Genomic DNA, 14,173 nt, shown 5'->3' with positions numbered 1-14,173 from the left:
GCGGCGCTCCCTGGAACACCCGCGAACAATCCGACACGGCAAGGAAGGGAAGGCGGCAGAGCCCGGCCTCGAGTCCCCGCCCCACGGAAGAACGTGACACTGTTTAAATACCCTGGGGCTGTTCAGGGCATCCCATCCTGGGCCTCCGTACCTCCTGTCAGCCTCTTAGGGAATCAGGAGTGAGGGAAAGTACCACACTTTTTAGTGTTCACTAAATATCTGCCCGTGGCTATTCTCCCGCCGCCACAAGGTGTCCAACAGGCCACAGACCCTCTGGATGTTGTTACAGAGGTACTTTCTGCAGGTGCAGTCCGTGTGACTGAATAAAGCACTGCCACAGAAAGGCACAGATACCTGCTAACCAGACCCTCTGGATGTTGTTACAGAGGTACTTTCTGCAGGTGCAATCCGTGTGACTGAATAAAGCACTGCCACAGAAAGGCACAGATACCTGCCAACCAGGTATTTGTGCCGTCTGCGCCTGTCGCTTCCCTCAGCCTCTGGACATAACGCTAATTACAGCGCGTCTGCCTTCATTGCAAATACTGGCATCGTGTTACTAACATGTTGATTTAAATTAAACTTAAAATTTCTTTCGAATCTCTCTTGAGTTTGACTCATTTTTCCAAGCACTTCGGGCGGATAATAAAATTAAGTTAGAACTTTGGGGCGAACGTGGCAGGGAGTACAACAAAAAAAAGGGGGCGGGGGAAGGAAACTGAGCTGAGCTGAGCACTGCGCCAGTTGCTCACCACTAACATCATTCTAAACTGAAGTTATGTCCTGACTTTGCAACCGTAGCTGGAGGTAGCTCCCAACAGCCGTACCTCGGCACTGCGGAGTCACTTGCTTTCAACTCTGCAGTTTGCAGAAAGGAACGAGGACACTTCCCGGCACTGCAAACGCGCTGAGCTCCCAGCGCTTCCCGAGCTCCCGTCCCAGCACGTGAGGCGGGAGCTCCGCCCACAGCCCGTCACAAAATGGCGGAGGCGGCGCTAGGACCCCGCGGGCGCTCACGCGCCGGGTAGGAGGCGGGTCCCAAAAGGCTCTGTCCCGCCCCCTTGGCCTCCCCTGCTTTTATTGGACAAAAGTGATGTCAATCTCGGGCCTCTGCCTATCGCCAACGCTCATCTTCTGGCCCCGCCTCCCGCGGCCGGGCGCCACTTCTTGGGACGTTGACGGCTGGCAGAGGTGTTTGCAGCGCAGCCCTCCTGGGTTCTGTGGCAGCCGGGCCGCAGCCCCCCGGTGCCGTCGAGCTGGAAGTGGAGGGGCAGTTGTACGAGCGGAGCCCGAAGCAGCAACAGCAGCAGGAGCGGCGGCCGCCCGACCCCTCGCCGCCGCCGATGGAGGCGAGCCTGACGTGCGCCGTGTGCCTGTCGCTGTTGGAGGAGCCGGTGACGCTGCCGCTGTGCTCGCACAACTTCTGCCGGGGCTGCGTGCTGGAGTGCCTGGCCTCGGCCGAGGCCGCCCGCCTGCAGCAGCTGCAGCGGAACCCGGGCCGGGCCCGTCTCGGCCGCGGGGCGCCGGGGCCGGGCCCGAGCCCGGGCCCGTCCTGCGCCCGGGTGCCTTGTCCTCTGTGCAGGAAGCTGTGCCTGCTGCCCCGCGGCGGCGTGGCCGCCCTGCCCGTCAACACCACTCTGGCCGAGGTGGTCAAGCTCTACCGGTCCGGCGCGGCGGGCGCCGCCACGGCCGGGGAGGCGGCGCTGGGGCCGAAGCCGGGATCCGACCCGCTCTCCCTGCCGGCGTTCGGGGGAAGCTGCCAGAAACATCCGAGCCGGCCGGTGCAGCTCTACTGCCGCATGTGCCGGCAGGCGGGGTGCGGGCAGTGCGTCTCCGAGGAGCACCAGGGCATCTTCCACTCTGTCAACCTCATAGACACGGTGTACCAGGAAGAAAAAGTAAGCGCGGCGCTCCTCCTCCGCTCTGGGGCCGGGCTGGGAGCTTGGGCTGTCCCCCACCGGGCGCGGGTTGTTTTTACTCAGAAACACGGGAAAAGCTGCGGCCTGCTGGGCAGGAGAGAGGCTTGTGCTGCTTTGGGGCAGTAGGGAGTTGTTGGTGGCCTGCCGGGTTGTGCCTTTCCCGGCTGTCAGACTGCATCCAGCGCACACGGGGGACCAGGCAGCAGTACAGGAGCAACAGGTCTGAACCCAATTTACCAAAGGGCCTGGAGAGTTATTTTGGAGAGATGTCGGAGTTTTTTTTTATTCGGGGGGGAGAGTGTAGATGTTTGGTTCTGTTATTGTTGTTTTTCCAAGTTCAGGAAGATCTAACAACTCCAAAAAACACCCACAGGTGTTTTGTTTATAGGCTCTCTAGCTGTGATAGGTAATTTGGGTCACAGATAATTGCATATTTAGGGATAGATAGTTTGGATGAGTAATAATAAATGTATAAGCAAGATGCTTTACAGTCTGCATAAGAAGGCAACTGCCTGCCATAATGGTTGGTTGTCTCGTTGTAGAAGTTGTGATTTTTAACAAAATAGGGACTATTTAGGTAGAATGAGCTTTTCGTACCCTGTGCAAGTTGAGATGCAGGGTGGCAATTCTGTTGTGCAGTAATTGAAACTGTGGGGCAGCGATGAGAAGTACAAGTATAAAAGTTTAAATACAGCACTGACTATTATTTAAGACAAAAGTTGCTTTTACACTGATTTTGCTCCTGCCTTTCACATTACCAATTGTATGTCACAAGTGGCAACCAGGGGAAAGCAGACTTTGCATTAAACATATTTAGTAAATAATGTAGTGATTCTGTAAAGATGTAGTGATTCTGAGAAATAAAGGAGGAAGACTCAGTGATAATATTAAACTCAAACTGAAACATATTGATTATGAACAGCTTTCTGTTTTAGCAATGTGAGACATAAAAAGAAAAAGTGAGTATCACACAGCTTTTTGCCAAATTGGAATAACACCATTAAAACTCATATTGTGATAAATGTATGGGAGGGGAGGGCCATTAAAACACATATTGTGATAAATGTATGGGAGGGGAGGGATTAAAAAAGCCTGAGAAAAATAAATGTTATAGCTCTAAAGTAGTCATTCTATCACTGTGCACTGTAGGTGAGCCTAAGAACATTACTTTGAGAAATAGAAGAGGAAGGTTTGTGTACTGATCCAGGGAAGACTTAAATGTTATTAAGTGATGCTTTGAATCACAAGCTTTTTTACTATATTGTTCAGAATATCACAGAATTGATAGGGTTGTAAGGAACTTCTGGAGATCATCCAGTCCAAACCCCTGCCAAGCCAGGGTCACCTGGAGCAGGTGACACAGAATTGTGACCAGGTGGGGTTTGAATGCCTCAGGAGAGGGAGACTCCACCACCTCCTTAGGCAGCCTGTTGCAGTGCTCTGCCACCCTCAATGTAAAGAAGTTCTTCCTCGTGTTGAGGTGAAACTTCGTGTGGTTTAGTTTATGGCCACTGTTCCTGTCTTTTCAGTGGGCATACCACTGAAAAGGTTCTGGCACCCTCCTTTTGGCACCTGCCTTTGAGATGTTTATTGTCCAGACTAAACAGGTCCAGCTCCTGCAGTCTCTCCTCATAAAGGAGATGCTCCAGACTCCTGGTCATCCACTGGACCCTCTCCAGTAGCTCCTTGTTTGTCTTGATCTGATTCTAGATAAGCACTGAAAGTATTTATGTTATGGAATGGATAAAGTTGTAATAAATGTTTCAATTGTCTTGCAGTTAACCTTCTTTAGCACTCTGAAACAGATGAGGATAATGAATGAGAAGCTGGTGAATGAGATCTCAAAACGACCGAACGATGCAGATGTGAGTTACAAGTGCTGGATGTTCTCTGTGTGTCTTTGATTCTTTTCTCAAGGTAGTTTATTCACAGCCTGGAGCATACAGGTGCTCCTTGTGGTGTAGATGTGCTCTGAGCTTACTTAGAGAAGTGACTCTGTGTGGACACTGCTATTGCATTTATATCTCTTCTTGTGTTCTTGTGCTTGTAGATGACGTTGAAAAACGATGTGGAGATAATTGAGCTGAAATTTGGAGAAATTTTCAAAACTCTAGAAGTGAAAAAACAGCAATTACTAGAAGATGCTGGAAATCAAAGAAGTAAAAAAGAGAAGGAATTTCAGATTTGGAAGAAAATGAAAGAAACGCACAAGAAGACCATTGATAATTTTTTGAAGGATTGTGAAAAGCTTGTCCATGAGTGTGATCCTCAGTGTTTCCTGGAGGTGATGGCATTTTGGTTTTGATAGCATTTGTCTAAAGAACTCAAATAGAGCCTGCTGAATTGTAGATAAGATTATAATCAATCAGGGAAAACCAAGTCAACAAATGAAAAATATAGATTAAAATTACTTAACACTTCGTACTTTTTTGTAACAATGTTTTTCATTTTTAGAAAAGTTTGAAAAAGTTTTATATGCTGCTTATCAGTGATTTTTACTGTTTGCTTTCCTAAGAAGCTGCATATTGCTGATTTCTGCAATGGTCTTTTGGTGCCTCCAGATAAATGGGACATTAAGAAAGTATAGAGTTTGACTAAGTGTCCGGTCAAGGACTTGTAAAGGAAAATGTAACTTTTACTTGAGGTAAAAGTAACTCTCACTTTTGGAAAAAATACTGTGATTCCAGTGATTAGTGTGTCACTAATCACTGCCACATCTCTCTTTCTCAGCTTATTCCTTTTCTTCCTGCTGTTCCTCCTCCCCCTCCTTTCTTGTCATTCCCCGTCCTGTTTTCATCTTCTTGCTCCTATGTCTCCTGGTTTGCTTCATATTCTGCCTGTTTCTTCTGTTTCTCTTTTGCCTTCTGTTCTTCCTCCACTTTTGCCTTTGGTTCTTTCTTAACTTCCTCATCTTTTTCCTCCCATTCCTCCTGTTAAATCTATTTCCTCTTTCTGCTGTTTGTTTTCTTTCACTTTCACTTAGCACGTCCCTGCCTGCCCTCCATAACAGTGCATTGGGTTTTTTGGTGTAAAAATCCAGTACAGTGAGATCACCAGGTTTTATAGGGAAGCTCTAATCCTGTCAGGTCTTTTACTTTTCATTACATCTTCTCTGGGAAGTCTCATGTGACCAGAAGTGCACTGCACTTTTTGCCACCATGATCTGCCTGATTTAAAACTAGAAAACAGCATTTTTAGTAGTATAATAGCATATTGAGAGCACATAGGAGAGCCTTTCCTCTCCATAGTCCTTCATTTGAATGTTTACAAGTATTTGAACTTCTGAAACTAATCAGGTGACAATATTGGCCATAATTTGAGTGTCTTCATTTGGCTCTGAAGGAGTTTTTTTTTTTTATTTATCACAAAATATTACAAGATAAATAATTATCATAGACATACTTGTTTAGGTTGGGTTTTTTATGTCTGGTGGGTTTTTTCATGTTATCAGCATTATTTTCTTTAAATCTGTGAAATAAAGATACTTTAGTCTCTGAAGTATTTTGATAAGGCAATAATTTCCTGATAGTTGGAGAAATGCTCATGTCTTACAAATTCTCATTTTATTTATAGGTTGCCTGTGGCTTGAATTCAAGGTATATTTTTTCATGTTTTGTTAGTTCTCTAGTTTTCTTTTTAAGATTCCTTTTTAAGATTAAAAACTAAAAAAATAGCTATATTTGATATCTTAAGCAATTTTAAATGAAAATAGTATTGAGTAATTAAGAGATTATAATACTTTCAGATTTTTGGATGCCCAATATTACAAATTTTAGGGAATGTGTCAAGAATTTGAGTGATGTACTACCTGGGATTAGAGATAATCAAGCTTTTGAATTATCTCCCTAATAAAAAGCAAATATAGAAATTCATTAATACTTGGGGATTAGATATTTTCAGATATCTTATTTAAACTCAGGAACACTGAAGCATGCTTGAAACTTTTACAGAAATCTTTCTGTGTAAGAGAGTGTGTGGAGATTCTGCAGTACCTTTGGTTTTGTGTTGGTAGTGCACATACCCTGTAATGTCTTCTAAGAGTTCTTAATTACATTTCTGAGAACCTTTTAGCCTCTGTTTAAGGAAGAATATTGAAAATGGGGTTCTTTAAAATACATTGTGTTTAAGACTAAAATTAACAGTGCCCTCTGAAAAAGGAGTATAATTCAGATTCAGGCAGTGTACACTAAAGAAAGTGGAGGGTGTAACTTTTTGCTGACCTACCAGCACTACTACTTGCAGTTTTCATTGATTATGAAACCTAATTCAACTGAACAAATTCTAAGAAAAAAAACTAGAAAACTTGAATTTTTTTATGTGAAGCAGGTATAATTTAGCTAGCATGTAAGCACGAAGAAAAATGTTCAAATTGCGTTTCTGCAACACTGGTTTTTTTTTTCTTTTCCAGAATGAAAACTCAGCTTGATGTGATGAATATAGCATCCAACTGGGAAAAACCACCAGTGTATATACCAAAGAAGATAGATATCAAGTCTGTGGTTAATGAAATCTTAGCCTTGGAGTTAACACCTGTCGATGCAGGCATTGTTCAAGGTCAGGAAGAAGGACTTAATTAAGACAAGATTTGGGAAGTCTAGAAATCTGGAACTTGTGGATCCAGTTGCTGATAAACAACCTGCATGGCAAACACATGCAAGAAAGCATCTGAGCAAATGAAATGGATGCTGAATTCATGAGGGGTTTTTAAATGGGTGTTATGAATGTGCTTTCTGTAGCAGGTTCCTAGGCTGTGTTGGCAGCCTGCAGCACTTTGGATACCCAGCCAGTAGCGCTGTCAGGAGTGTGTTGCTGAGCTAGAGGGGCGTTTGTTGTGGTGTCATGCCAGTGTTGGCTATGCTCACATTAAGTGCCTTTACATCCCAGGAGTAGGTGTGATGCTTTCTGTTAGGCTAGGCATTTCCAGCATTTAAAATATGTATTACACAGACTTCTTGCTGTACATCACAGAAAATTCAGCAAGGACTGGGGTCTCACTTAGGGCACTATATTTTTATTCTTAAATGGAATCCATTTAGGTGCATAGGAACCTTTCAGTGTTTTCTATATTTCATATATTGTTCATCACTATCCTTGTTTTTTTCTAATAGAGCTGCCTTATGAAGGAAATGAGAGCTCAACTCTATTTAAAGATACCTTAAAGCAATGGCAGGACCAGAAGAATATACCCAACACATTTCTTGTAAGTTTTTGGCTATGTGTTCTTCAGCATGGTACTATTTTGTCTGTTTTGGCTTATCAGAATGAAATATGTCTGCTGCAAAATATTTTTCAGCCTGTAACAGGACAGGATGAAGCAGATGGTAGCAGGATCCCTACTCGCTTTATGTCAATATCAGAAATGTCAGCATTTCAAAATATGAGCCATGAGGTATGATTGAACATCAGTTGTAAGTATGGCTAAGTTACTATTTGTTGTGATGGAACTTTCTAAAAAAGCTTTTAACATGTTTTTCAGTTTCCTGAGTAGAAAGTTACCCTTACACTTCTAGAATGAAATCTGGCTAGGTATTAAAGCTGTCAGAATTGTACTTGGTTTTTTTGCCTTTAGAAAGCTGAAACTTAATCTTACTGCTGACTTCAAATACTTAATTTTATATTTAATGTGGCTTTTTGAGTCACATCAGTTGCTTTCTAATCCAAATAAACTTCCCTAGTGTCTATTTGAAGAGGCAGTTGTCTGCCTGTATTCTGTTTCCTAAAGAATAGAGTTCCATCTTGTAAGAACACATAATAATTTGACATGAAACTGAATTCAATCTCTTTTTTGTTTCATTTAAAATGATGCAGTTATGCAACTAGATTTTTAATTTTTTTTTTTTTACTTACTAGCAGCTCTATGTGGGTGGCTCAGTATTGTTCTGCAGAGAATGATTCCAGTTACAGTTAGTGAAACATGGCTGGCAGTGAATCACATTATGCATGTTCTGAGAATACCAGTGGCAGATGAGTGTATTTAAAAGTTGCTTAGGTCCTTTAAATAGAGAAAAATTTTTTCTGCATTGTTTTGGAAAATACCTATTTTCTATTGCTATTAAGAATGCAATTATGTATAATAATAAAAGAACAAAACCCCCACCATCTAACTTAATTTCAGGTTGCTATTTTTCATGAGAATTTGATTGAGAATTTGTTGCTTAATACCTAAGTTAGTGTTTTTATATATTTTTGGTTTTGATAGGGACTTTAAATACAGTTTTATGTAGTCTTCTCTTTCCAAACCTACTTTGTCATCAGGATTCTGTGTATGTTGGTCAATTGTCTTTAAAGCACTTTTTTCTGTAAGGACTTGTGTCCTGTTGCCTTCCAGTAGCAATGGAAAAATACATTAGAATTCTCTAGAATATAGGAAAACTTTTCTTCAGTCTTAGTTATACATGAGTTTTATAACTGCTGAATCCACAAATACCATGTTGGATAATGTGATTTATTTTTTCCTGTAATTGTAGGAGCTACGTTACAAATACTATATGGAACTTCAGAAGCTCACCAATGTGTTTAAGACTCAAAGTTTCCCTGCAAACAAAAAGTATAAATTTGTAACTGCTGAGGCCTTCAAAGATAAGTCCTCAGGAACTTCTTTTGTATCTTCACCTACCAAAGCAAATAAGACAGATAAAATAAAAATGGGAGCCCTGCAAAGAGGAGGTGGCTTTGACAAAGGAAACTCTCCTGGAAGCAGTGCTCACAGCATCCCATCCACAAGTAATGGTGGCTTAAAATTATTTCATGAGGGAAGTGGCCAGGAAGTATCTGGTGTAGCTTTGTCAGAAGCCTCTCCAGACTTGTTAATTAAAGAAAAATGGCCAAGACAGGCATCAGCAGGTACTGTTTCCAAGGAAATGAATGCAAATTCTGGCACTTTATTGGACTTACAACCAGCAGCAACAGTGGCTGTTACTGTTTCAGCTTCAGAATCTGTAGATGTTTCAGCAGGGAGACCTTCAGGTGTACCTTTTACTTTCAGTGCATCTAACAACTCATTACCAAGATTTAGTAAAGACAGAGGTACATTTTCCTTTAAAAAGCAAGACAAGAGGTGTACTTTCCCTCAGTTTTATTTAGGGAAATGTGATAAGCTGGATAAAACCAATAACCAGGATAAATATGGTCCTGAAGCCAAGAACATAGTTTGTGATGCTCCAACAAGTCCTAATTTAGTCTCACCTGAAAGTGAGAAACCACACATTTTGTTTCCCTTTGGCAATTCAGAAAGAGATTGGTTTGCAGGATCGGAAGCTAGCAATTCATGTAAGGTGTTACCATCATCCTCATTTTTCACCCAATCTGAGAAGCCATCTGACAAAACATTATCTCACATGAAGGAAAAAACACCTTGTGCAAAGGAACCTGGAGGATGTGGTTCACAGAAACCATCTGTCGTAAGGGAGCAAAAACCTCACACCTCAGAATCCAGCACAGCTGTAGCCTGTGGTACTTCAGACACCAACATTGGAGCTGGGGTGAATGACGTCTCCAAGACCCCTCTTCTCACCAATAATTGTGTGTTTCCTTTCAAAAGTAACTTTCCATTGCCTTCACCAGTATTTTCATTTGGAGGCATTCTCAGAAATACCTCTGATTTGCTGACTTCTTCTGTGTTTTTTTCTGGAAACAGAACAGAAAAAATTGATAAGGAGAAGATGAAATCTGACAAAACACTTCTAAATCTAGGGAAACCTGTAACTTCAGAGTGTGCAGAGCCTTCTTCTCTTCAGAGTCGTCCAAAATGCGAAGGCTCATGTTTGCCAGCAAACTCATCTGAAAACACTGAAAGTGCAGAAAGGCTTGGTGATGGTAACACTCCTTGTCAGCCTTTATGTTCAGGAGTCCTTCCTGTTGAATATGAGAATGCCTCCTCCTCAACTCAACTCCCTGAAGCAACACAACAACAAAAAATGGTAAAAGATGAAGAAGGTGTTGCTGAAAACAACTGTTTGTGTCCTAGAAGGGAGGATGAACCTGAGCCTGTACAGTGTCAGAGCACAGCTTGTTCTTTTCCTGGCACGTGCAATGATCCATCTTTAGGAGGTTCTGTGCTTGCAGTAAGTGAGACAGGAGAAATGCTAAGAGACAGCACTTCTGACACTTAGGAGCGAAGTCAAACATCTGTCTCCACTGATACCAGCCATGCATCAGAATATTTTTCTGTTGCTGAAGACAAAATGTCAGGTAGAACAAAATCAAATGTGAAGAGAGACTGAAAAGGAAAATAAGCTGGAATGAAATAAATGCTACTTAACACATTAAAAGGTGGGCATAGTTGTGATTTTACAGCTGTTCTACCCACTTCTCACCAATCAAGGTATATCTGTGTCAGATACATAACTGCTTATGAGCAGTACAATGCAATGAAGTGACTTTTATAGTATAGTCATTATCTCAAGAAACAACCAAAAATGTCATGTCCTGCTCAAGACCAAAGCATAGCCATAGATGCTGCATCTTCAAGAATGCAAACCTTCTGGGGTATGTTTGGGGGATGGGGAGCTGAGGTGTCCCAGAGAGCAAGCTGGGTGAAGCCTCAGTGGTAGGAGGCAGTTAATTGCTGTCTGTGTGCAGCAGCACTTGCACTTAAATGGGTAAGAGAACAGCTGAGAGCATTCACCTCGCAGGCAGGGAGGGAGGAGAGCCACAAAAATAAAGGATTTTGAAGGTGTTACTAAAAATTATTTTACTTATCTCCCCTTGGCTGTTCCTTTTTCTGTGATGTGTTTAATGTATGTTGAAGGTGTAAGTTCAAGTGTAATTTCAATAATTTCTCTTGTGCTTTTGAAATGGAAGCATCATATCAGTGTTCTTGTTACGCACTGCAGAAGGGTGTCAGCTACACTTCTGAAGTGCTGCTTTCAGGAAAAAGAAACATCACAATTGAATTTCAGCTCTTTTTGGCAACTGTTTGGGGATACTTGGACAGATTAACTTGCTGTTTTATTGAAAGCTTTTGGAGAACCTAGCTTTTAAACCACAAAAACTTTATTTTGACGTCTGTGTGTAATAATAAGAAAAAAGGAAAACAGCACTTCTTACTATATATTAATGATTTGGAATTCAAGGAGTTTTTAGTCTGAAAATCAATACACGGTAAGGATATAAAGACCACCTTTTCTACTTTGCTGGCTGTTTTGCTGGATCGAAGAGATAACTGCTTTAGTTATTGGAATACACAGACAGAAGCACTGTTTCAGAATAAAGGTCTAGTGTGTTTACTGTTCATACTTCAGCAAAAGCTGATGCTAGGCTTTAAAGAAATTAATTAGATAGATATGGCAACTGGCAGTATTAAATCAAAATACAGAATGTTTAATATTTCTTCAGAAGTTTTCACTGGCAACTAGAAAAATCAATCTGCAAATTACCTCTGTAACTCTGTAAGAAAAATATTACTTAAATTCAAATCTCTGCAGTATTTACTAATATACTTACTGTGACATAAAGCTTAGAGAAACCATTCTTCTTTCAGGAAATTTTGACCTAATTTCATTTGTGTTCAGTTCTTGGTCTCAGTTTTTCTGCGGCAGTGCATTCCTTTATTAAATGTGCTGAAAATTATTAAATGTTTCTGCTATTTATCGCAATAATACGACTTTTCTGTCTGCATTACAATAAGGAAGGTGGTGAAAATTCTCTTTATGGTTAGTCTTTTAGTTTTTGATGTTCATGTCTTAAATCTTACTGTATTTCAATATCTCTCCTAAGATTTTTTTTCTGCTGTTATCTCTAGACATTCTTGTCATGTTCTGCATGTGTAAGAGAGAAATGTTAACTCAAATCACTGGAAGACAAAGGCTGAGCAAGATGATAATGGCAGTGTCACAGGTGGCAGTTGGTCTCACTCTAACAAAAGCAAGAGAAATTGAACAATTTTAGAGTCAGATGAGGCACCTGTAAAATTCAGTGCCAGAAAGTTGCAGAAAATGTTTGTTTTCTTTTACACTGACAAAAAAACTCCTAATGAGGTAGGGTTAATCAGAAACTAACAAGTTTCTGAAGCTTAACATATTTTCAACCTGTCTTCTGTTAATTTCTGTTATTTCATGAGAGTTTGATAAAGTCTATCTTCCATGCAGATACTTTATCTCTTAGTGAAAAGACACTCATAAAGCAAATACTAGTATATACTACTTTGAAAGTAAAAGTTGTGGGTGTGGGGGTTTGCTCTAGTCCTGGGGCTGCTTTTCAAGCTTTGCTGTCCAAGTGCCTTACAGTGCAGCATTCAGGTTTTACAGGGCAGATCTGGTTCACATAGAAACAAACAAGAAGATCCTTCCCCACTCCCTGAGCCATACTGTGCTGACCCAGAAGGGAGCCCTTCCCCTGTTCCCTGAAAATGCTGTGAGGTACAGAATAACCTCTGGGTCTTGGGCTTGCCTCCTCCTGACTACTGTAAAAATTAACTCTGTCCTGGATGGAAGCAGGACAATTAGTGATCTTGGGTGAACCAGAGCTAATTCAAAGAAATGGGATTCAGAGTTGTCCCTAATGCATATTTGGCTTTTTATCCATAGAGAATAACTTACACCACTGTCTTGGTCATCATCATAAAATTCTGTGTAGCAGTGAGGACTGATGTCAAAGCCTCACTTTCCTAGGTTATCTAAACTTAGGCATGTGTGTATATTTTTTTTCAGATTATAGGTAAACAAAAAGGCAGTGTTAAAGTGAAGCATTTGTCTGAAAATACTACTGAGGAATTTGCCCTTGCTGGGAAAAGAACCCAAAAACAGACAAAGGAAGATTAAAAAAAAAAAAAAAAAAAAAAAAACAAAGCACCAAGGAAATAGCATATTTTTCTAAACTCAGTAATTTGTTTTACACAATTGTGTATCTTTCTGACTCCTTAAAATAAAGGGGATAAAAAATTAAGCAATTCTACATATGGCTGAAAAATTTTCTTCATCAAGCTTTGTGATATTGTTATGAAGCCCTCTATGTATTTCAGATTTTGTAAACTAAATCTGCAGGCCAGTTTGAAAGCTTTTTTAGTGGTTCATGACTATACTACTTGATGATTTAATAGAAACCTTGGAAAGCAATTAAAATAGTTTATTTTATTATAATAGCTGAAGTACTTGTTGAACATGCTTCACGAATGAGCTGAAAGTTTCTAGTGCTGTCCTACTGAGGCTAATCTCTCCAGCTGTCATAAATGTGATGTTTGTTCAATATATGTCTGAGAGCTATATTAACATATATGTCACTGCCTGGATAAAAGGTGCAACTAAAAGATGAAGTACAACTATTTGGTTTTGTAACTATTAAAAAAAATAAAATTTATTAAAAACGATTGTTTAGTTGACATTAGAGCTGCTTAAATGTCAATATTTAAAGGTTAACTTACTAAAGTAAACTTTGCATTATTTTGTATTTTTAGTTTAATTATTATTTTATTATTGGTTATTAGCTAAAGCTTTATTCTGAAATTGTATTTGATAACTCAGATCTAGTAACTTTCTAACATAAAGACTGATGGTCTGTGTGGTAAGACTGTTAAGTATTGGTGCTTTGGTAAGTTTTCATTCTTCAGCTAACATAGTTCAGTTTCCCTTTATAGTTTTCTTCCAGCTGTTTAAATGGCAGTAGAACATTCTTATTTGGATCATTGCAGTTCACTTAGACTTGCTTTGGTTTAATAAAAACAAAGGAGCATTGCTCCCTTTTAAGTTTCTTTAAAAGTGAAGTATATATTGTATTCTAAAAAATTTATTACACCCAATAGATCTAGTAAGCAGTGAAAAATCCTTGAATGCATAGTAAGCGTGTTTAACCTGAAGAAAGAAAAAAATCGTTAATTTAACTTGAAGAAAGAAAAAATCAAATAGATATGTGCTTGAACTGTTTCATTGTTAATAAACCCTGGTGTATAGGTAGAGTAAGGATGAAGAGAGTATTTGATATGAGCTCAAATACTGAAACAGTAGTTCCCTGGGATCACTGCAGAGAAGCTATAAGCTTAAACTAATAATGCTGCAGAGGCTCATGTTTCTATAATTATATTGAGCATATAAAACTCATGAGTAGTATTAGAAAAGATAATTTATTAATACTATATTGAGAACATGGTATCAACTGTTTGAATAACCTGTTGCAAAGCTAAACTGGAACAGTGCAGGCAAATTTGCTGGCTAAATTGAGCAGGAGATTGTGTGAGCTTTCTATCAATGATGAAGACCCTATGTTTTGCAAAAAGGACCCCTAATTACTGAAAAGTAACTTAATAAACTCAGTTCCTAGTA

General features: G+C 40.3%; 1 protein-coding gene across 1 annotated transcript; it reads left to right on the top strand.

The window, feature by feature from the left end:
* Positions 1-1,166: 1,166 nt before the first annotated feature.
* LOC134418227 (uncharacterized) lies at positions 1,167-14,173 on the top strand. The gene is made up of 8 exons (XM_063156248.1): positions 1,167-1,898; positions 3,698-3,784; positions 3,970-4,203; positions 5,493-5,515; positions 6,328-6,473; positions 7,028-7,119; positions 7,213-7,308; positions 8,387-14,173. Exons 1-8 carry the CDS (start codon positions 1,344-1,346, stop codon positions 10,028-10,030), a joined length of 2,877 nt encoding a protein of 958 aa, XP_063012318.1. The 5' UTR covers positions 1,167-1,343; the 3' UTR covers positions 10,031-14,173.

The sequence above is a fragment of the Melospiza melodia genome, chromosome 5 (genome assembly GCF_035770615.1).
Source record: "Melospiza melodia melodia isolate bMelMel2 chromosome 5, bMelMel2.pri, whole genome shotgun sequence".
Classification (NCBI taxonomy): domain Eukaryota; kingdom Metazoa; phylum Chordata; class Aves; order Passeriformes; family Passerellidae; genus Melospiza; species Melospiza melodia.
This window is presented reverse-complemented; position numbering and strand designations above follow the sequence as displayed.

Coding starts and splice junctions, on each gene's coding strand:
- LOC134418227 (XM_063156248.1), top strand. CDS start 1,344: ATGGAGGCGAGCCTGACGTGCGCCGTGTGCCTGTCGCTGTTGGAGGAG. Junction 6,474..7,027: donor CGATGCAGGCATTGTTCAAG/GTCAGGAAGAAG, acceptor TTTTTCTAATAG/AGCTGCCTTATGAAGGAAAT. Junction 7,309..8,386: donor TTCAAAATATGAGCCATGAG/GTATGATTGAAC, acceptor CTGTAATTGTAG/GAGCTACGTTACAAATACTA.